A 23,127-nucleotide genomic window follows, 5' to 3' on the forward strand; every position below is an offset into this window, starting at 1 on the left:
CAATAAGGATCACACGGGATCTGGCAGCCTCAACACTAAAAGACCGCAAGGCTTGGAATACAATATTCAGAAAGGCAAGAGAGCTGGGCCTTCAGCCATGAATCAACTACCCAGCGAAACTAACCATATACTTTCAGGGGAAAGTATGGGCATTCAACAAAATTGAAGAATTCCAAGTTTTTGCACAAAAGAGACCGGGACTAAATGGAAAGTTTGATACTCAACCACAAATATCAAGAGAAAGATGAAAAGGTAAATAAGAAACAGAGGGAAAAGAAAGAAAACTCATAGTCTTATTTATTTCCTTACTTATCTTCTCTAATGGGAGGAGCAGGAAGGAGTAAACTGGATATTTTAATGTAACAAACAAATAAACTTTTTTAAAATCATCATATGAATTCTGTTGAGTAAAATTCAAAATGGGGCTGAAGTTGAGAATTCTTAAATTCCCCTTATGCACCTATTTGTCAGGAACATAAGTGATGTTAGTCCTTCCAAAGAGAATGAGCGGAGTAACGCCTAAGAAGCCTCTCTGGTCTCTCCTACCTTCCCTCTCCCTGGCCAGCAGAGGAGAAAGGAGGAAAAATGTTGAACAGATCTTTCCCTGATATAGCACATAGCATCTCTGAACCATTATTGTGCAGGGCTGAGAAATGTCATTATGAGAAAAATCACAATATTACCAAACAAATGTGCTTATTTAGCACAATGCCAGAATTAGCAAAAAATAAAACTCGTCTAGAAGAATCAAAAGCCAGGAATTTCAAGGCAAATAACTTTTTTAAAAAGTGGGAAGGAAGAGGGTCTAACAATTCCAGATGTTAGACTTCACTAGAAAGTAACAATCATAAAAATGATTTGAAATGTGTTGAAAATAGGAAAATTGATAAATTGGGCAGATTAAGAACACAAAACCCAGAAGGAGCTGAACATGGTAGCATAGTGTTCAATAAACCCAAAGATCCAAATTATTATGATAAGGACTTATTATTCAACAAAAATTGCAAGGAAAATTGGAAAGCAGGTTTAAACCAGCACATTATAGCACAACCTTGATAAATTCCAGAGGAGTACAGAACTTAGATATAAAAGATCACATAATAAATTAGAGAAATAGGGAAAGAGATACCTTTTCTAACAATGGATAAAGGAATAGCTCTTGATCAAGCAAAAGGAATAGGAGAGGATCAAAAGAGATAAAATGGAAATTATTATTGCATAAAATTGAAAAGCTGCTGAACACATAAAAACACTGCAATCAAAATTAGATAGGGAATAATTAAAAGGGCTGACATTTTTGCAGGTTATTTTTCTTATAAATATCCCCCTCTCCCCAACATTAAACTTTATTTTGATGGTCTAAAAATTCTGGGTCAGATTTTGGTCAAGCTGTTTCATTTTAAAAGGTAATAACTTAGAAGTGCCATGAAACAAATGATCCACAAAAAACATTTCTTTCTTTTGGAAGCTTTTATGATGTATTGTAATAATTAACCAATCTCTTACTATTAAACATCAAAGGCCAATTGAGACAAACGGTTCTGAAACACTGATTAAGACTGGAATGTTGACTGTTGTATAAAATAATTCATTTAGCCTTTGAGCCTTCTGGGCAGATTCTGCTGCAGTAGCTTTCTTGTGAACTGCCTTGTTTACACCAACTGTAATGGTGTGCCTCATATCATGAATAGTAAAATAACTTGGAGGAAGATTACTAGAAAAGCTTTCCCTAGATGCATGGACTTACCTGGAACCATGCCAACAACATTTATTCACAGCCCCAAAGAAGCACCCAGAATTAAAAGGAAGGATTATTTTTGGTCAGAGGTTGCTACATTTCTTCCTTATGTGATAGATGGATAGGAACAATCACAGAATCCCTGTGCATACTGTGAAATGGGGACAAAGTGCTTTTGTTACTCGGCGTCGCACATATCTGGAAGTAAAGCTTTTATTGAGGCTTTTTCCTTCTTGAGATTTTTGGTGTTTCAGTCTTTTTCTTGTTTTTCTTTATTTCCTATGCTTTGACTCCTCTAATGGTACATAGTCCCCAGAGCCTGGTGGCTAGATTGCTAGTCATCTTGGTAGATAAGGAGTTGCTGGGTACTCTGCCTTGAGTCACAGCTAGAGGGACAGGACTGCCCCCAGCTGCTTTTCCACCATCCTTTCCATCATTCTGCACTGTGGTTCTCCTCTAACCTCTGACTCTGGGCCTGGGAAACCAGTGGAAGCTCTCAGGTCTTATGATCTGGGGTAAAGAAGAAACAGAAGTAAGATTAAATTTGAATTCCAAGAACTTTGGCTCAATTCCTGGGTCTGCTACTTATTACCTCTGTGAATCCATATTCACAAATCACTTCTTAGGGTCATGAGTAAAATGAGAGGGTCGGCCTAACTCCAAGGTCACTTCCAGGCTTCAATTTAGGACCTATGGTCTCTCCGAACTCTAACATTCTATGTTCTCAGGCCCTAACTTATCACTTTTTCCTACAGTAAAATATGAGGCAAGTTTCTCAGCTGAAAGAGTGGCAGAGCCATGGGAAGTTTGAGGAGAGCTAAGAAAGTTTAGAAGAGTCATTGTGTTTTGGAATAGTGAATTAATTAGTATGGTATAAAAGAATTGGGGCTGCTAGCTGGTATAGTTGATATAGAATGGCAAGCCTGAAGTCAAGAAAAATGATATTTCTGATTTCAAATTCAGCCTCAAATATTTGTTAAGTATTTGAGAGAGTTGGACAAAGTTGAGAAATGACAATGACATAAAAGGACTTATTTGGAGCAGTAAAGACCTCATTGAGGTTTGTAAGATCAATTTGGGGAGAGCCTAGTTAGCATAGTTGCCTGATTTTCTCCAGCTTCATTCAACAGCACATGGTTAGGATGGATCTGATGCTGAGGACTGATGGGCAAGAATTGGAGTGTGACAAGGGAGTGAGGCATCCAAGAGAAGAGGACAGTGTAGTGTTGAAGGGATCAGTATGGGAGAAGAATGAAAGTGTAGTAGGGCTGATGGTCTGGGGAAGAACTGAAGACTGGAAGCATTGGAAGCCACAGTGTAGACAAAGAAGAAGGTTTTGGATTTTAAGGTACAGGGAAAGATAGAATGATCATAGCTTATGATCTATTAGGAGTTTCATGAATTTGGAAGGGATAAGATCAAGAGTATGATTTGTTTGTGTGTGAGGTGAGCTGGCCTTATTATTGTCTGACTCTTCATGACCCTATTTGGGGTTTTCTTGGCAAAGATATTAGAGCGGTTGGCCATTTCCTTCTCCAACTCATTTGACATATGAGTAAACTGAGGCAAACAGGATTAAGTGAATTGCCCAGGATCTCACAACTAGTGTCTGTCAGAATTTGAATTCAGACCATTAATGTAACAAACACATTAATTAATTTTTAAAAGGAAAAGAATTCAGGCCTGATACTCTAGCTACTGTGAGTTTTTGGTTGTTTGAGGGAGTATTGGTATGTATGGATGCCCATCAGTAAGAAAGCAGGAGTTGGGGCAACTAGGAGGCTCGGTGGATTCAAATCTGGGTTTAAGTCTGGCCTCAGATACGCCCTAGCTGTGTGACCCTGGGCAAGTCATTTGTCCAGTTGCCTAGCTTTTACCACACTCTTCAGCCTGATACTGATTCTAAGAAAGAAGGCAAAGATTTAAAGGGGGAATAAAAGAGGGCAGGAGCTAAGGAGGTGTATGTAATGATCGTTGAGGGAAACAGTAAAAATGAGGTACTGGCTCAGAGGAATGAAGCAAAAAGTCCCAGATGGTAGAAGAGCTTTAAGCTTCTCTTTGGTGTCACCAGGAAGTCTGTAAGTATAATCAGACTGCCTTTATAATTCCCTCAACCAATCACAGTATGGTTCCTCAGGAAAACTAGCTTCCTGGTAGTCATCCATTGATCAGTTGATGATAGATGAATCAGCATTAAAAAAATTACTGAAGATTAATAACACATCTGACTGCGAAGGTTATGATTGGTAATTAGTCACAGTTTCTGAGGATGAAGCTGGACTCCTCTCTGTCCCTTCAAACTTCCCTGAAACTCTCTTGAGGCTGCCTTTTCACTATCATTGTCAGGTCAGCCAACAAAAGATCAGTAGTTGGTTTAAGTTTTGTAACAAGGGTTTTACTTAGGATGTTTAAATAATCAGGGAAACTGAGAGAAGGGAAGAGGGTATAGGAAATGCTAAACAAATTCTAATCCTGGCCCAAAGGTATTAAGTCCAACAATTTCAGAATGTTGGGGCAGGGCTGGGCTAGGCCTCACAGGCCTGCTGGAGATGCCACTGCTTGCCTATAGATGGATCAGGTTGCAGTTTGATTGATGAGAATTAATTGGCTAAATCTTCTGTATATAATTTGAAGATAACAGTAGTTTGGTGAATGATGTCAATTAACCTTAAGACTAAGTAATAATACTGTAATCTCAAGGTATACTGGTTAATCCCTAGGCTACTCAATACATTGAGGAGAGAGGTTTTGCCTACCCACCCAGAAGCCTCGGCTCCAGACTGAGTCAGTCCGGCTTGGGCTCTCTCTCTCTCTCTCTCTCTCTCTCTCTCTCTCTCTCTCTCTCTCTCTCTCTCTCTCTTATTTAGGGCAATTCCATCCAACAAGAGGTCTCATGCCCTGGCATGGCATCAGGGATCTCCCAAGATTCCAATGTTTCAACTAGCAGCCCTGCCCCCAGACATGGCTTCTTGCAATCTTGCAAAAACTTAACTACAGAGGAGAGAAAAACTGTGATCTAGGCCCTAAACTCACTGAGGAAAGAAGGGAAGATGTTGATTAGATGTTCATCTCTCACCTGCCTAGCTCCTTTGGTACTTCTCTGATTTTTCCAACAGGCCCAGGAAGCTCATTAGTCCTGTAAAGGCTCCTTCAGCCTTGGTTCTCCACCTCATCCCTACCCCTCACCCCTTTGACTGGAGGATGGGGCCAAGAACTCTAAAACTCCCTCTGAGGGGAGCGATCAGCTCAGACTTTTCTCACCTGGATGCCCTACTTTGGAACCACCTTTCTGGGTACCTTCCCGTCCCCCCTTTCGGCTTCCTGTATGTGTCGCCTCCCTCCCAAAGATTGCAGGTTTCCGAAGTCCAGGGGCTGTATTTTCATATTGCAGTGCTCAGCACCCAGGAGGTGCTTAATTAATGTTTATTGATTGATCAGTCGATATGGAGGCTGAGTCATCAGACGGGAAGCCAGGTGTTAAGAAGAGCCCGCAGACAGAAGGAGCGGAAACGGGAAAAGATTTAAGATGAACAAGTTAAGACTCGCTTAGGCATGCGGCCCGGTTCTTAGCCTGGAGTCTGGCGCACAGGTAGAGCTTAATTAGTGCCAGATGTCTGACCAGCTGCCCAAGGCTAGGGTTTTCTGCATCTAGCTCAACTCGGAGCCCAGGAGCCCTCCCCTCCCTGGGGAAGCCTAGAGAATTACGGTGGGGCGGAGCCAAGTGCAGCGTCGCCATTGTCATGGAAACGGTTGCCCACAGGGTCTTCCCTCCTTCCCGCTAGGTACCAGGGAGGCTGCGCGGGAGTCTGGGGGCGGGCCTTTGGCCAAGATGAAGCATGAAAACCCGCCCCCCTTCCGCCTCCATTGTGCCCGCACTCCCATTGGCTGCCGGCCGGGGGAGGTGCTTTGCGCGGGCTCTCCGCGGGCGGCTGCCGCGGTTCGCTCCTCCCCACCTGGCCGCCGCCCCCGCCATGGAGCTCACCCTGAATCGCTCCGACTATTTACAGGTGAGAGGAGCAGCTCGAGGGGCCCGAGCACCCAAGGACCGGGGGACAGACTCCTCCCCACCGCCCCTGCTGCCCTGCGCGGGCGGGGCCGGGCGGGAGGGCCCCGGCACTGGGTCCTGGCTGCCCCTGGGCCTCCGCGGCCCCTGGAGGAGGGATGGGAGGGGAGGAGTGCGACAGAAAGACTCAGCCCCTTCCCATCCTCCCTCCTCCCCCATTCCTGCCCCTCTCCCACCCTCCCCATCCCCATATCCTTACTCTTCCCCCATCCCTTCCCTTCCACCTCTCTCATTTCTCCTCCCCCTCCATTTCTTCCCCTTCTCATCTCTCCACCCCTCTATCCCTCCATCTTCCATCTTTCCATCACTCCACTTCCTCCCCCAGTTTCTGCCTACTCAGACTCTCCATTCCCTGCCTTCACAGGTTCCCACAGCTAGATCTGGAAGCAACCCACTCATTTTACAGTTTGGTAAACCGAGACCTAAGGGAGGGGGAAGTGACTTGCCCAAGGTCATAATGCGTGGGACAGGATCACGGACAGTGGACCCCCAACACTCAAAGAAGTTCACATACACAGAATTCCGATGCCAGAGTAGAAGACAGCAGTTCTTTCTTTAGCGTGAAAGGGACATTCCCCAGCTTTAGGTGCCTAAGGAATGTCAAAGTATTTTGTCCAAAGATTCAATTTATGGGATCTTCAGTCAAAGAAACTCCTCCCCCCTCCCACCTTTGGTCTCGAAGTCGTCTTCTTTGACATCTTTAAATGATAAGTGAATTACTGGGTTGCAGATTACTTGGAAAGATGAGTAAATCACTGGGTGTACAAGATGAGTGAATCACTGGGTTATAGATGACAAGATTTGATGGATTGTGAGTTACTCTGCCCCTCAAGACCTTTGAAATGTGAAAAGCCAAGGTTTTTTGTTTTTGGAGGAGGTGGTGGTGTTCCAAAAGGAAGGGAAAGTAGACAGCTGTCTAGGTACTTAGCACTTCTTATGAGAGACTCAGATTTCATCCCATTCAATACCAGGAAGAGACCTCAGAGACCATCTAGTCCAAATCTCTCATCTTACAGATAAGGAAACAAACATTGACAGTTTAATAGATTTGCCCAAGTTTTCACAGGTTAACAAGTATCAGAGGACAGTTTTGAATCCAGGTCGCCTGACTCTACTCATTCTAATGAAGGCAGATAATGAACCTGAGTTCAAATCCAGCCACTGTTACATATGTACTACGCAGGCACAACACTTAACTTATTGTCCTAAACAACTGCCAAGAAGTAAGCTGGAAAACAGTTGCAAAACAACTTTGATGATAGAAATTTCTTTTTAGAGATCTCCCAATATCAGTGGAAGGCCCTTGCCACTCCCACCCCTAGTTGTTCCAGGCACTAAAGGCTGAATGAAACAGTTCCTGCCTTCAGGGAGCTTACATCCTATTGGATGGGATCAACATGTACACAGGAAGTTAGGTATCAAATATGTACAGGGCATGTAGGTGGGGCTCCAGTAACCTGGGGGTGAGTTAGATAAGAAGCATTTATGAGATGCATTCTATGTGCCAGGCTCTGTGTTAAGCTCTGGAGCTACAAAGAAAGGCAAAAACCAGTCTCTGCTTTCAAAGAGCCCACAGTCTAATGGGACAGCCAACATGCCATAATGCAATGTACAAACAAGTTATGGACAGAATAAGTCAGGGACAGTCAGCAGACAGGAGGCATGAAGAGGGGTTGGGAAGGGATTCCTGTAGAAGGTGGGGTTTTTGCTGGGAATTGAAGGAAGCCAGGGAAGCCAGGAGGTGGAATGAGGAGGGAGAGCATTCTAGGCATGGAGCACAGCCAGTGAAAATGCTCAGAGTTAGAAGTATCTTGTTTGAGGAATAGCCAGGAGCCCAGGATCACAGAGTATATTTAGAGGGGGATGTAAGATATAAGAAAAAAAGGAAATTGAAGGAAACTAGAGATTCTGAGAGATGTGTAAGGTAGTGCTTTCTAAGAGGCATGAAAGTTGAAAGAGGCATAGAGATAGGAGATGCTGATTTTTAAGACCAATTTGGTGTGGTGCAGAGGTGAGAAGGAAAGTTATGTGTATTAAACCTAGAAAGACTGGAGCCTGGAAAATCCTTCCCTGTGGTTGTATCTCATCGGTAGAGTCAAGAGGAAGCCATTGCAGTTTCTTGAGCAAGGGACTGTATCTGGTCAGACCTAGAAGGTTAAAAGGCCAATATAGTAGCAAGCAGAGGTGTTAGGAGGCCCTGAATTAAGGTGGTGGCTGTGTGAGAGAAGAGGAGCAATGATGTCTGAGATCTGTAGAGATAAGAGTAACAAGATTTAAGAGCTGATTGGATACAAAGGGGGACAAGGATAGAAGAGTGATGAATTGATGACTAAGGTTACAGATCTGGATGACTGAAAGGATGGTACTACTTTCAGAATTAGAGAAGTAAAGAAGAAAGATTTCGGAGGAAAGATAATGTTGAGTTTCAAATGCCTAAAAGAGATATCCAGTGGGCAATGGGTGGTGATATGTGCCTGAAGCTCAGGAGGGAGGTAGGAGCTGGATATATTCTTCTGTATGCCATATACTTAGAGATGATGAGATTACACTGAGAAAGCAAGAGAGAAAAAAGAAGGTAAAATAATCCCCGTCTTCCCTACCATATGGAGTTAATGCAGGCATTCATTGTCACAGTTGAAATCTGCTTGCTATGATTATAATTTGCTCATTAAAAAACTTTGGTTCCTTTTTTTCCAGGTGGGTGTCACCTCTCAGAAGACCATGAAGCTGCTCCCAGCATCAGGACGCAGAGCAACTCAGAAGGTGCTCATTCTTCCCTATATATGACTTTGGAGCAGTCTCTGCTCATGTGTTTCTCTCTGAATCTGACCTTATTATGAGAAATTGAATGGGGAAGGGAAGTTCAATGTTTGGAAAATTGAGGTTTTAGAATACTTTCTTTCCCTTACTGATAAGGTTCATGTTTTTAAAAGTGCTTTAAAATTGAGCTTTATTTCTTGAATTCCTTTTCCTTCATCAGTCAGAATGCCAAGGGACATAACGTACTACGTGAAAAAATGACTACTTTCTTAATTACAGCATTCAAATAAATGTGTGTATGTGGAATACTAAGGCTTCAATACTTGAATATATTTGGGATCTCATCAATGGGGGCATCTCTTCTATCGTTATATATCTTAACTCCATTCAGCCTTCTCATTCCTAGTGATTCTTATCCATGTTCTTTGCTTTTCTCCACTGGGCTAGATTCTGTTCTCCAGGTACTGGCATACTGAACAGATTATTTTTTAAGATTCCCTCTTCTTCACAACAAAATTATTATTTTTTTTAGCACAACTTCTCTATTTTTTATTTTAAAATATTTTCCCATGTTTCCATGATTCATTTTCTTTCCCTCCCCACTTCTGGAGCTGATAAGCAATTCCACTGGGTTGTACAAATGTTATCACTTATACCTATTTCCATATTATTCAATTTTGCAATAGAGCAATTATTTATTTATTTATTTGTAAAAAAAACCTTTGCCTTCTGTCTTAGAATCAATACTGTGTATTGGCTCCAAGGCAGAAGAGTGGTAAGGCAATGGGGGTCAAGTGACTTGCCCAGGGTCACACAGCTGGGAAGTGTCTGAGGTCAGGTTTGAACCCAGGACTTCTCGTCTCTAGGCCTGACTCTCAATCTACTGAGCCACCCAGCTGCTCCCAATAGGAAAATCTTTTAAAGCCCAATCCCCCAATCATGTACCCATATAACCAAGTGATAAATCATATGTTTTTCTTCTGTGTTTCAACTTCCACAGTCCTTTCTCTCAATGTGGACAGTGTTCTTTCTCACAAGTCCCTTGGGATTATCTTTGTGTGGGTAGAATTTGCTCCCCAGGACCCTTTTACACAGCATCCCATTTGTGTGCTCATGCTGAGTGCGAACACTGCATGCGTGTGTACGTAGAATAAAGTTTTGGTGTGATTCCGCCTTTCTCTTTTTTTTCCCCCCTGAACGTGTCTGCTGAAGCCTGGCTTTCAGCCAGGCAGGAGAATTTACAAATGTATTCTTACTTTAGCTAGAAAATTAGGCTTTGTACTTCTATTTTTTTTTATTTCTCCTACTTCAAATGTTTATTAATAAACTTTATAAAATTCATACTTGGAGTTATTGATATTAATTTAAATCTTACATCTTGTAGTAGCAAAATCCATTGGATTGTTCCACAATGTTTCACTTTCTGGGTACAATGTTCTCCTGGTTCTGCTCATTTCACTCCGCATCAGTTCCTGGAGGTTCCTCCAGTTCATCATTCCTTACAGCACAATAGTATTCCATCACCACCAGATACCACAATCTGTTCAGCTATTCCTCAATTGAGAGACACCCCCTCATTGTCTAATTTTTGGCCACCACAAAGAGTGCAGTTATAAATATTTTTGTACAAGTCTTTTTCCTTATGATCTCTTTGGAGTACAAACCCAGCAGTGGTATGGCTGGATCAAAGGGCAGGCATTCTTTTAGTGCCCTTTGGGCATAGTTCCAAATTGCCCTCCAGAGTGGTTGGACAGATTCACAACTCCACCAGTCGTGTATTAGTGTCCTGATTTTTTGCCACATCCTCTCCAACATTTATCACTTTCCCTTGCTGCCATATTGGCCAATCTGCTAAGTATGAGGTGGTATCTCAGCATTGTTTACAACAAAATTATTTTCAGCAATTATCATGAATATTGTGTAAGGAAGTTAATTTGGAGAACTCCCAGCTCTAGTCAGCCCTTAATACACACAGACCTCAGCTTGTAACATTTTAGAATAGCAGTTTGTATCTCCAACCCTGCATCAAAACAGCAGATTTGAAATAAACAATGATAGATAGCACAGGATTATGAAGGAAACGTGTATTGTTTTTCAGTTCTCTATAGGCAGGGTAGCTCCAAGGAGGACCAGTCCCACTGCTCCACACTTGGTATGCCAGAGCCTCGAGTTCGTCTTACATTTTGTGGGTATGAGATGAGCATTCAGGCTGTCCATGGTTCATGGCTTGCTTTTAGCCCGTGAGGGGCCCACCTCCTTGTCTGAACATACATCTTCGATAGCACCCTTTCCACCACTTTTTGGGTGTGGACTGTAATTGGACATAGGTGTCTCTGTCTTTATTGGACCTTGTGGATCATTTGTAACTCCTTCAGAGATTGTGTGTCCAAAGAATCACAACCACGCAGTGTCCCTGGCAGCCCAGTTGTGTTAGAATGATGATTTTTGCCTCAGGAAATAGTCTGGGTTTCTTGACAACATTGTGTAGTTTCCCAAATGTCACGTTGCCCACTCTATTCCTCCAGTTAAATTGAAGTGTCTTTGTACCTACGTGGTACCAGGCCCTGGGCTTAGGAATACAAAAAGAATGAATGGAACCGTCCTATTCTGAAGGAGCTTCCTCCATTCTAACAGGAACATAATATATACATAGAGAAGTACCAGTGAGTAAATATAAGAGAATAAATACAAGGTTGTTGGGAAGACGGGCACTAGCAACCGGGGAGATGAGGAAATGTTTCCTGTAATTACTGATGGACTAATTTAATGGGCTGCACATTTAGTTGTATGTCATAATGTGGGAAGGGCCATTAGGTGGTACAGTGAAAAGAGTGCCCAGCTGAGAGTCAGGAAGACTTGAGTTCAAATGCGACCTCAAGACATTTATTAGCTGTTTGACTCCAGGCAAGTCACTTACTTCCTCTTTGCATCAGTTCCTCATTTGTAGAATGTGGACATATTGGAGAAGGAAATGGCAAACCATTCCAGTGCCTTTGCCAGGAAAATGTCAAATGGAGTAAAAAGAGTCAGGACTAAAATGACTCAATAATAACAACAGTAACATAGTATGGGAACACATACATACATTCGAAATTCAATGATTCAAACTCAACAATTATTACCTTTAAGGCACTTATTATGGCTCTTCAGAGCCTTGTATATAATATTCCCCTCTAACATTGCCTTTGCAAGTACACAAAGAAAACAAGAATATATAATATGGCCCAAAGAAACTGCTTCCTTTCATCATTTATCACATTTTAAATAAGGGTACAATGCCATCTCTCTGACCTGATCTTTGTATTTGATGAACAAGAAGGATTATTTTTATGTAAATGTGAATTCGGTGATTTCTCCAGGATGACTGCTGTTTACATTAGTACAAGATCAGGATTTTTAAGCAACTGCAAAGTCATGATGATATGCCATATTAACAATATTTTTGGAGAAATCATCAGGCATTTTGAGGATAGATGCATTCTTTTTTTGCCCCCTTGGAAAGAGTTCTGAGTTTATAGTTAGTTCGAGTTCAAGTCTTATTTCTGCCACTTTGTACAAATCATTTTTTCTCCATGAGACTTAGTTTCCTCCTCCATAAAATGAAGGGGTTAGAAAATAATTAGAGGTCCCTTCTCGCTATAAATTAGTGATCCTATATTATCACTTAATAAATTATTGAACCGTAGTGCCAACCAAAGTGCCATACTTCATCAGGGACAAAATTTCAACCTCACATGTTGTATCTTTTTGTCCTAACCCTAAACGTTGCCTAAACCATTACAGACATATGGGTGCCTCTTATGTTCCTAAAGAATGTCAGGAGAAGATATACTACAGCTATCTGGGGTAATCCTCCTTGAGGGATAATCTCTGGAAATTCTTATGGTTGTTTGGATGTTTAATCTGCCCTGCTGCACTTTAAAGCAATTTCATCTTGTTCTGTTCTCATTTGGAAAACATATATTATATATCCCTGACCTTTCCTCTGATGTCCAATTCTATAACCCGTTGGATTTGTGTGTTTGTCTTTTCCGGATTCTCCAGTCTGTACAAATCCACAGGCATAATTTGTGTCCTGAGGATAAGGGCCTTGCACAGAATAGATACCAAGTCACTATTGGTGAATAATAAAATATAGTCATGTTTTTATGTCTGAGTAGTAACATGAAAAAACAGTAACTTTATACTGTTTGATTTGTTAAAGGTGGTTGTTGGAGATCAAGACGGGGTGGTTACATGTTTTGGCATCAAGAAAGGAGAAGTTATGGTAAGTGGAGCATTTGGGAATGAGAGAGAAATAACTCTCCTTATTTTTTCTTATACTAACGTGCTTAACTTGACAACAGAGACAACATTTAAAAACAAACTAAAAAGAAAATGTATCCACAAATATATATACTCAGTAAGGTTGACAGCTAGCTTGAAGTGCGTTTGCTGGACAAATGGCGTAAGAAGAGCCATTGCCACTCATAGTTGGAAATAAAATATATGTTTCCTTGTTCCATAGACCTAAACTTGGGTGAACAAACCTTCAATGGCAGTAGAGATCATTTCGAATTGGAGAGAAATAACAATGGGAGCTTAGCGGTGGAACAAATTAAATTAATTAGATTTAATTAGAAATTAAATGAATAGATATTATTAAAAGTCCCCTATGTGCCTAGCACTGTACTAAGCATTGTAGTTAATACAAAAGAAACAAAAGAAGACATAATTCCAGGAAATTACATTCCGGTTAAGACATGCAATTGAGTATGATAGATAAAAGCTCTAGGGATTCCAAAGAGTTCATTTGCATCCTGGACTTGTATACTTACTCTGTTCCATTTAGCAACTTTTCTCATTTTTCTCTGTTTTTAAACAAGTATCATTTCATTTTTATGGTTACTACTTTGTGGTATAGTTTAAGAACTGGTAGTGCTACACTCTCTCCTTCCTCCTTTTTTCATTATGTCATTATCTCATCATTTCATTATTTCCTTTTGTTCTTCCAGGTGAATATGGTGGTTATTTTCCCTAAGTGTATAGGTAATATAGATAGTATGACACCAGAAATAAACTAAGAAAATCCTTTTTATTTATTTTTATTATATTGGCATGACCTCACCTGTGTTTGTTTTTATTTTTACCTTGTCTGATCATGATGTCCAGGCCTGCTTTTTTGAATTCACTGAAAGCACAATAATAATCTTTATGAATTTTTATAGTCTTTATGAATTTTTTAAAAATGTACTTCCTAAAAATAATGTATTGTTGACTTCTGCTTTCGAATCCATTTTCCTACCCTTCTGCATTATATAGATGAATTTATACCATCCACATTCACTGATATGAGAGCTAGTTATGTTTGTCCCTCCATCATATCCTTTTATTCCCCCTCCCCCCCAATTTCTCTCTATATAAAAAGGGTGGTAAGATAAGAGAAATATAATCAGCATTAGCAATGTGTAATCAAAATAGACTGATCCCTCTCTTTTATCCCCAATTATCTTTGCCTAGTCTAGAATTCTGATCACTTAAATTTTCCTTCTCTCCTGTTGATCTTCACTTCTGATCTAGCCTTCAAAATTAAAATTTGTTTTCTAGTGAATATTCCCTCCTTGACTCTCCCCTCTCTTTTGGCCTTCTGCTTTCTTCTCCTTGTCCCTAGTTGCTTTCCTGTTGAAGTTCATATACCAAATTGGGAATGCATTCCCTGCCTTTATGTGGTTCAGGTATGAGTGAAATAGATATACTGAGACACCTTCCCCATCTACTTCCAACTCTATATTTATATCCTTTTCTTATGTGCCACATTTAGGAGAACTCAGAAATCCTTCCCCCTTCTTCACTTTTCTCCAATAGATTTCTCTTTTTCCTTCCTTTTCTTTTCCTCTGCCCCTCAATCACACAGAACAAAATCACTCTCATTCCTGACTTGGTTTTCTTTTCCACATATGTGGCCTTAAAGACAGGGATTTTAAAGAAGTTTTTGCCTCTAATTAGAGGAAGACTTTAACTGTCATTTAGCTTTTCCCAGTTCAATATTTTTCTTTCTAGTTTTCTCTTTTCTCTTTTGTTTGCATTCCACAGATTCTATATAGTTCTGGTCTTTTCATTAGGAAAGCTTGAAATTCCTCAATTCTATTAAAGGTTTGATTTTTTTCTTTTAGGATTATACCTGTTTTTAGGGAAGAGAAAGTTAAAGGAATAAGCATTTCTGTAGTGTCTACTGTGTACTAGGTACCATGCTAAGTACTTTTTATAAACATTATCTCATTTGATCCTTGCAACAACTCTGCAAAGGGAAGTGCTAACATCGATGAAATGACTTGCCCAAGGGTGAGCTGCATTTCGACTCAGGTCTTTTTGACTCCTGGCCCAACGCTCTGTGTACTGCTCTATCAGTTGCCATCTCCTTTTTTTTTTTTTTTTTTTCTTTTGACCTGAAAGCCATGGACTTTGGCTATGACATTCCTGGGAATTTTCAATTTGAAGTGAATGGTGAATTTTTTCTATCTTTGCTCTCTGATTCAAATAGATCTGGGCAGCTTCCTTTTATGATCCTTTAGAGCAGGGGTCGGCAACGTATATAGCTCTCGAGCCATATCTGGCTCTTTTGAGGGCCAGATAGGGCTCTTTCTGCAGGAGCCATAAAGTCAATTTTTTTTTCAGGCGCTATTACAGGAGCGCGCACTGTGAGCACTGAAATTACATTTTAAAAAATGTGGTATTTATGGCTCTCACGGCCAAAAAGGTTGCCGACCCCTGCTTTAGAGTATGGTATCTAGGTTCTTTGTTTTGTTATTGTTGTCAGGGATTCCAGTGATTATTAGGTGATCTCTTCATGACCTGTTTTCCATGTGAGTTGTTTTTGATAGTTGGTATCTTAAATGTTCTTCTGTTTTAAAGTCTTTCGATTTTGTTGTAATATAATTTGATGTCTCATGGAATCTTTGAGTTCTCTTTGCTCCATTTTATTTTTTAGGGAGTTTTCTACTTGGGGAAGTTGTTACTTTTTTCTTTTTCTTCTTTTGACATTTACAGAGCAATATGACTTAAAAGGGATAACAGAAGTACAAGCACTCTCCCTTCTCCTCTTCCCTCAAACAATGGAGAGCCCACAATCATCCCATGATCATCTTATACCACTCAGTCTCTGAAGAGAGTGAGTTCAGTATTAATACATTTTCTACACAGAATTTGCCCCAACTTCACTTTACAACTGCTGGAATGGACCATCTAGATTACTCAGGATTTTGCTACTTTTTATTTGGCTTTAGACATATCCCGATATGAACATCAGCTTCTGGTGGCCCGCTCTCCTTGCCTTTCACAGATCATACTCTCCTTCACCTAAAAGTAGCAGCAGGCAAGGATGCAAAGAAAAGAGGCCTGAATTGATGGGCCATGTTACTTGGCCCCATGTGGGGAAGCCTGGAGGCCTCTCCCCTTGCCAGAGGCTTCTGGTAGTGCTCTCTTCTTCAGTATAACCAGGAGGGGAAGTGGGAGAGTCAGAGCAAATTTGGGTAAGAATTTTTCATCTATTCTAAGCTATTTGTTCTTCCAGTTTTTTCAGCAAGGGTTCTAATTTTGCTTATAATTTCATTTTTTCTCTCTTGCTTCATTTCTTTCAGTCTGTCCCATGTAAAAAATAATTCTATTCCCTGAATCTTTATTTATACTCATTGTATAGTTAGTCTTCTGAGTTTAACTCTTAGACTTTTCTTAACTCGCCATATTTGTTCATTATACTTGGTGTTAACTTCTGTTTGCTCATATCTCCAGCCTTGATTTATGGATTAGAATTTGGAGTTACAGCCAGACTATTCTCTCCTGTATCTTGGATGGGATGGACAGATCCATTAATGTTCTGTCTCCTCTGTGGTTCAAATGCTGCTATTGTAGTATTGATTCCACTGTCCAGGATGAACGAGGCTCTGCCCTTTGCCAGGTTCCCTGCCTGATGACTCTATGTCCTATTGGCTTAATGTGGTTTTTGGCCTCAGCTTGTAGCCTTTCTCCTTGCACAGTCTCCATCTCCTGCTGTGGCCTTAATAAGCACCAGCTGAATTGTATCGCCCACTAGGTGGGAGCATGCACTTGTGCTGCTTAACCTATGCATGTTCTGCAGTGCTGGCTTCAGGTTTCTCAAGCCCTCTGTCTGGTACTGCCCTTAGGCCCTAGAATGGGCTGCTCTGGCTCAGGCTCCATCAGTGAGGTAGCCAAATTAATGCTAGTTCAGGTCTCAGTTCTGACTGCTGGCTTCATCCTGTCCTCTCTCATCTCTACTCAAAATGCCCAGTCTTTTGGCCATCTTCTTGTGCAGTCCTGGGCTTCTGGGAGTGCTTCCTGAAATTTCTCTTTAGATTTCTTTCTCTTTTTTCCTCCTGGTATACTTTGAGCTTTTTGCTGGAATAGATGGGTCTCTCCAGGACATTTTATATTGATGTCTTGGGTCAGATGGTCTTCAACATTCCTTCCAGCTGTTAGTCCTAAAAGTCAAGGAAGGCTTCCTGGAGGACGTGGCGCTAACCTGAGGTATAGATCAGTAAATTTAAGGAAAAGGAAGGGGAGCTTTCAGAGTAGAGGGAACAGGAACAAAGGTCTGACTCAGGCATGAGGGATCATGTGGGGAAAAAGAAGGAGGCTGGGATAGATGAGATGAAGCTAGTTGAATGGAGGTCTTTTAAGGCTGACAGTTTTGTACTTACCCTGATTGCAGGCAATGGCTGTAGGCTCTTAAGCAAAAGAGGGGTGTAAATGCTTTAGGAAAGTTAATCTAGCAGTCAGTATTGTACTGGATGAGTTGGAAGGAAGGCCATATGCAAAGATACCAGATATAAGTGAGTTACAGTTAGAAATCATAAAGTGTTAAGGAAAGAGTCTCCATCAGGATTCTTCACTTGTAAATCGCTATGGAGGGGAGAAGGTTCTTTAAGTTTCATTTATTTTTTGAAGTGTGCAGTGACTGCCCTAAAGTGTTTGATCCCTAAAACCCTCACTTGATTTCTACCATTCCTTCAAGCTCTCATCTTCTTTCTCCTCCCTTTTCTAGACAAACTTCTAGAAAAAGCTGTATCTACACTCTTTCTCTACTTTTTTATTTCTCTCACTTCTCAACGTTTGCAGTTTGGCTTTTGACCTCATCTCTCAGCCAAAACTGCTTTCTCCAAAGCGCTTGGTGATCTTTTACATCCCAAATCTAATGGCCTTTTCTCCGGCCATTTGCATTCATTCTTGTGAACTTCTCTGTTAAGTTTGGCAGTTTCTCTGAGTTTTTCTGTCCTTGCTGTCTCTGGTTTCTCTGCCTATTTGACTATTTCTTCTTGCTCTCTTTTGCTGGTTTATCATTCTTATCATGTCCCTAACTAGGAGCGTACCCCACATCAGGCCCTTTTCTTTTTTCTTAGTTACTTCATTGATTCCCATAAGCTGAATGTGATAGGACTCCAAAATTTATATATCAGGTCCTAGTCACTCACTCTCTTCTGGGCAGCTGAATGGCTCAGTGGCTAGAGCACCAGATATGAAGTCATTTAACTTGGCTTCAGACACTTCCTGGCTATGTAACCCTGGGCAAGTCACTTAATCCCATTGTTCTCAGTTTCCTCATCTTAAAATGAGCTGGAAAAGGGGAGATGGCAAACTACTCCAACATCTTTGCCAAGAAAATCCCAAATGGGGTCATAAAGAGTCACACGACCGAAGAACAACAAAGTCACTCTCTTGAGTTCCACGCAAGCCTTTCCTGAGATGCCTTTGGGATGTCTGGAGGGAAATCCATTCAGAGGTTCTTGAATGCCCTGGTGGCATTTGAAATTAAGCATGCTCCAAAGTTATTTTATGATCTTTCCCTCCAAAAGGGAAGGAGAAGCCTCCCTTCTGAACTCTTCTATTTCTGTTAAGGGTATCCTTTCAGTGACCTGAAACTTGGCATCCTTTTCTTTTCTTTTCTTTTCTTTTCTTTTCTTTTCTTTTCTTTTCTTTTCTTTTCTTTTCTTTTTTTAAATAAACCCTTACCTTCCATCTCAAAAGCAATACTGTGTTTGGTTCCAAGGCAAAAGAGCAGTAAGGGTTAGGCAGTGGGGCTTAAGTGGCTTGCCCAAGGCTGCCAGGCAAGGAGAGGTCCGAGGCCAGAATTAAAACCAGAGCCTCCTTCCTATCCCTGGGCCTGGCTCTCTATCCACTGAGCTACCCAGCTGCCCCTAACTTGCCATTATTCTTGACTCCTCATTCTCCTCCCTCCCTGAATATCCATTCCCTTGCCAGGTCTTACCGGATCCACATCCATAGTGTCTTACCTCTACCGTGTTCGCTGAGCCTCTGTCCTAATTGAGGCCCTCATCCCATCTTGACCTCTCTGCTTTGAGTCTGCCTCCTCTACAGGCCATTCTCCAAGGAGCTGCCAAAGTGATTCCTGAATCACTCTCCTCCTTGGTGAACTCCAGCAGCTCACTGTGCCTCTAGCATCAGGCAGAGGCCCCTGCAGAGCGTCAGCTTAGCGGCTCAGGCTTTTCCCACCTGGGTTCACCTCCCTTACCCACCCTTCCATACAGGCTTCCCTTCTGGTACTCACCATTGATCCAACCAGCCTCCTTGCTGTTCCTGACAAGTGATACTTCGTTGCCCGTCTCTGCCTTTGTAGCAGCATTCCCCATGTCTGGAATGTATTCATTTCAACTTCATCTCTTAGAAGCTTTTGCCTTTCAAAATTCGGTGCTGTGCTATCCTTGGATAGCTTCTCTAAGAGCCCTTTCTTCACCCCTCCCAACTCCTAGGCCGTCCCCTACCTCCTATGTGTTTCTAGTGTTTACTCTGTGTAGGTTTTGGACATATTTGTAAATATACACATTATGTCAGTCCTTGAGGACAGGGACTATCTCATCTTTGGTTCTGCATCTCTGGGGCCTTGTACAATGGCTGGCACGTAGTAGGTACTTACCAAACGCGTATTAATCGGTGGCGAGCCATGGTTCTAAAGGACTGCCCAAAGAGCCTCTGGCTACAGAGTAAGATATTTACTTTTTGGATGTGGCCAACAAAGAATTCGATTTGTTCAGCTATGCCTGTTATAAGGGTGAGGGGTTTCTTCCCCCAATTAGCAATTATTCGTGGAAAATAAACATTAAATGCTTATAGATTGAATTGGGGGCGTGTTAGGGATTCTGATGGATCTTGTTGCAACTATCGTTTCTTTGCCCGATTCTGAAAAATTCAGTAGTGGCAGTGGTAGGGGTGGCTGGCCATAAATCTCTAGCTTTTTCTGAGTGTAGGAAGGTGTCCCCAGAAGGAAAGGGGGCTCATCTACACCTAGGATTTCTTCTCTGTGCTGCTTCACAGCTAATTCTGGTTTGTTCCTTTTTCTTGCCGAGAAGAGGGCAGCATGCCATAGGAGAGTCCCAGAATTAGAGTCAGAGAACCTGGGTTTGAGTCCTGGCCTTGCTGTTGCCTCACTTTCCTTATCTGTGATATGAGGAGATCGGATGAGATGATCTCTTCCAACTCTAAATCCTGAACTGACTCAAGACAAGGGAAAGGTCATTTATTGAAATATTGTTAAAGGACAAGATTGTTTTCAGCACAACTAGAGGACCCCGATTTGGAGGTCATTTAGTTTAAGTGTCTCATTTTCAAGATAAAGCCCCAAGATGTGAGGTGACTTGCCCTACTGTCTGTCACACAGGAGTAAGTGGTGAAGCTGGGATTTGAACCCAGCTCTCCAGACTCTGAATCTAGTTGCTTACCAACAAGAGCAAAACCAATAGCAACAATAATAGGTAATATTTATTTAGCACCTACTATATGCCGGGCCCTGTGCTAAGCACTTTACAGATGTTATCTCATTTGACCCTCCCAACAACTCTGGGAGATGTTTTTACTCTTCCCATTTCACACCTGAGGAAAATGAGGCAAACAGGTTAAATTACTTGGCTAAGGTCTTACATCTAGTGAATTTCTGAGGCTGGGTTTGAGCTCTTTCCATTGTACCAAATTGCATTTCATATCTCTAACAAGATGTAGATTTTTTTTGGTTTTATGTTTTGTTTTGTGTGTGTTGTGTGTTCATGTGTGTATGTATGTGGTATATGTGCATACATGTACAAGTATGTTTATGTGTGTGCCGTGTGTGCGTGCGGGTCTGTATGTGTTTAGCCACTACTAAAATCCTCCTTCAGTGCCTCATTGTGGCTTCATGAATTCATGTCAATAATTTCATTTATTTTCGACTTTAAAGTTGGCAAAGCCCTTTACATACATGATCTCATTGGAATCTCATAACAAGCCTCTGAGCTCCTACTGGTATCATTAACTCTATTTTACAGATGAAGAATCTTAGGGAGATTACATTGGTCCAGCCATTCTGGAAAGCAACTTTGAACCAGGCCTAAAGATTCACTAAACCATTTACATGCCCTTTGACCCTACGACACCAGAGAGATCAAAGAATGAGAAAAAAGATCCCGGTAGAGAAAACTGTTCTTAATTGTTCTTTTTGCATGGCAGAGAATTGGGAACTAAGGGGATGCCAGTCAGTTAGAGAATAAACAGAATGTTAAAAGGGACAGTTTCAGAGAAACCTGGGAAGGCTCCTTTGCACTGATGAAAAGTGAATGGAGCAGATCCAGAACAGTTTACCCGGCAGCAAGGACACTGCGGAGACAAAGAGCTTTGACAGTTGGAGAATCCTGATTAGGGCAGCATCCGAGGCCGTGCTGCTCGCCTTTGATAGAGAGGGCGTGGATTCCAGGCACGGAATGAGACCTACGTTTTGGGGCGTGGCCGGTGTGAGGACTTGTTTTGCTTGGCTGTATGGACTGGTTACAAGGTTTCTGGTTTTCTTTTTCAGAAAGCAGAGGAGGGCAGATTGGTAGGGAGGACAAAAAGAAATGCTTGTTAATGAAAAAAGATCAACTCTGAAAATGTCAGTAGCAGAGAAGTGGGAGTGAATTCGTAAGAGTTCTGTTTCTGATGGTGCTCTGAAGGCTAATCGGGTATTAGCCAAAGTAAAATAAAATACTCTGCTGTTAGCCTGGTAGCAGAGGGTTTAAATTCACATACTTCCGCTGACATGACAGGCACCAGCGACTGTCTAGGCTTCAGGAAAGATTAGTTCAAACAAACAGCTTATTCGAGCTGACACATTTGATACAGACATGAGGCTCTTGGGCATTTGCTAGTTGACTTTCCGTGCTCTGTGTTAACATGTTAACATGTTGGCCTTTAGCTTTGTGAAATATGCAGGTATAAATAAGTATGCTTATTTAGATAAAGGTTTAAAAGCCTTGAGCAAAAGCGAATGCTAAAAAGAGAAGCTTCATCCCCTTGTGCTCACTAAAGTTGTGGTACTTTGCATGTGTTTTTAAATGACCAAAAGGAAGATCTTTTTAAAGGCTTATTAATCATTTCACTAATGATTCTTCCAGCCAGTGTTCAAGACTTTACCAGGGCTGAAGATTGCACGACTGGAACTGGGAGGAGCACTTAACACACCACAGGAGAAAATTTTTGTGGCTACAGGCTCAGAAATCAGAGGTTTCACAAAGAGGGGAAAGCAGTTCCTTTCATTTGAAACTAACCTCACTGAAAGCATCAAAGCTATGTACGTTGATTATTGATTTTTTAAAAAACATATTGGGTCTTCCATGAGTCTGAGAGCCCTGTATCTGAAGAGAGACAGCTTGAAGGCCTGCCTTCACCAGGAGGCACAAGGTGAAAGCCAAATTCACTTCTCGAAAGAGCTCATCTTTAATTTTGTGGTTTTGAGAATCTTGCTGTCCCTCTTCTTTGTAAGAGCCGTATCAAAGAAAATAGAGCCAGGTTAAAAGAAAAGCCCAGAATGTGGGGATTCTTGATCATTTTGGCATTTACATGTCTGTACTGCCATTTTGGTCCGAATTAACTTTTTTGTTACCAATGGGACCAACCTTATGAATAGGGGACCACTCATTTGATGCTATTTTGTGGCAGTTAGGGACATCTTAAACAAAGCCTAAAACATTTGGCTTTATTCCCCATACAATATCCAAGTTGAGCTGGGAGGAATGACCCAATGAATTTTAAGTACGTAGTGTATGGACTTTTCCTAAAAGCAGAATTTGGAGGGGAGGGATGAGTGGAAAAGCAGAAGAAGCTGTGTCCCTAAGGGAGATGGCAGGATATGCCACAGAGAGTTGACGAAGCTGGGGGTACTCTTGGCACACTTCTTAAATGTTAGACTAATGCCGAAGACCCAGATGATGCTCTGAACTCTTTCCTTGAAGGGCATATAGGGATGGGACCAGCACACATGGACAGTTGTTAGAACAATCCTTACTATAGACCAGCCTTGAGGCAGGCCAATCAGGTGCTTCGGGTTCAGACTGGAATGAAATGAGATGTTAACAGACCAGCTAGCACTTACTAACAAAAGGAAATTTACTCAGCCAGAGGAGCATTCAACTTGGATCCAGGTCGAGGCATCCATAGGATATTCATCAAGCCTTTAGGTACTGACTCCTCATGGGCTGTCTTTTTATGTCCCAGATCACCAGGATGCTGCCTTAGTGGATGAAGCCCTTGTTTCCTTGACCAATCAAACCTTGGC

General features: G+C 41.6%; 1 protein-coding gene across 1 annotated transcript in view; it reads left to right on the forward strand.

Annotated features, from left to right (window-relative positions):
- The first annotated feature begins 5,706 nt into the window (after positions 1 to 5,706).
- Positions 5,707 to 23,127, forward strand: part of BBS7 (Bardet-Biedl syndrome 7) — a 60,715-nt gene continuing 43,294 nt past the window's right edge. The window contains exons 1-4 of the mRNA XM_044680324.1: positions 5,707 to 5,745; positions 8,499 to 8,564; positions 12,766 to 12,828; positions 21,968 to 22,143. Coding sequence (XP_044536259.1) covers positions 5,710 to 5,745; positions 8,499 to 8,564; positions 12,766 to 12,828; positions 21,968 to 22,143 — 341 coding nt within the window. The 5' untranslated portion in view covers positions 5,707 to 5,709. The remainder of the gene's footprint in view (positions 5,746 to 8,498; positions 8,565 to 12,765; positions 12,829 to 21,967; positions 22,144 to 23,127) is intronic.

This window comes from Gracilinanus agilis, chromosome 6 (assembly GCF_016433145.1).
Source record: "Gracilinanus agilis isolate LMUSP501 chromosome 6, AgileGrace, whole genome shotgun sequence".
Lineage (NCBI taxonomy): Eukaryota > Metazoa > Chordata > Mammalia > Didelphimorphia > Didelphidae > Gracilinanus > Gracilinanus agilis.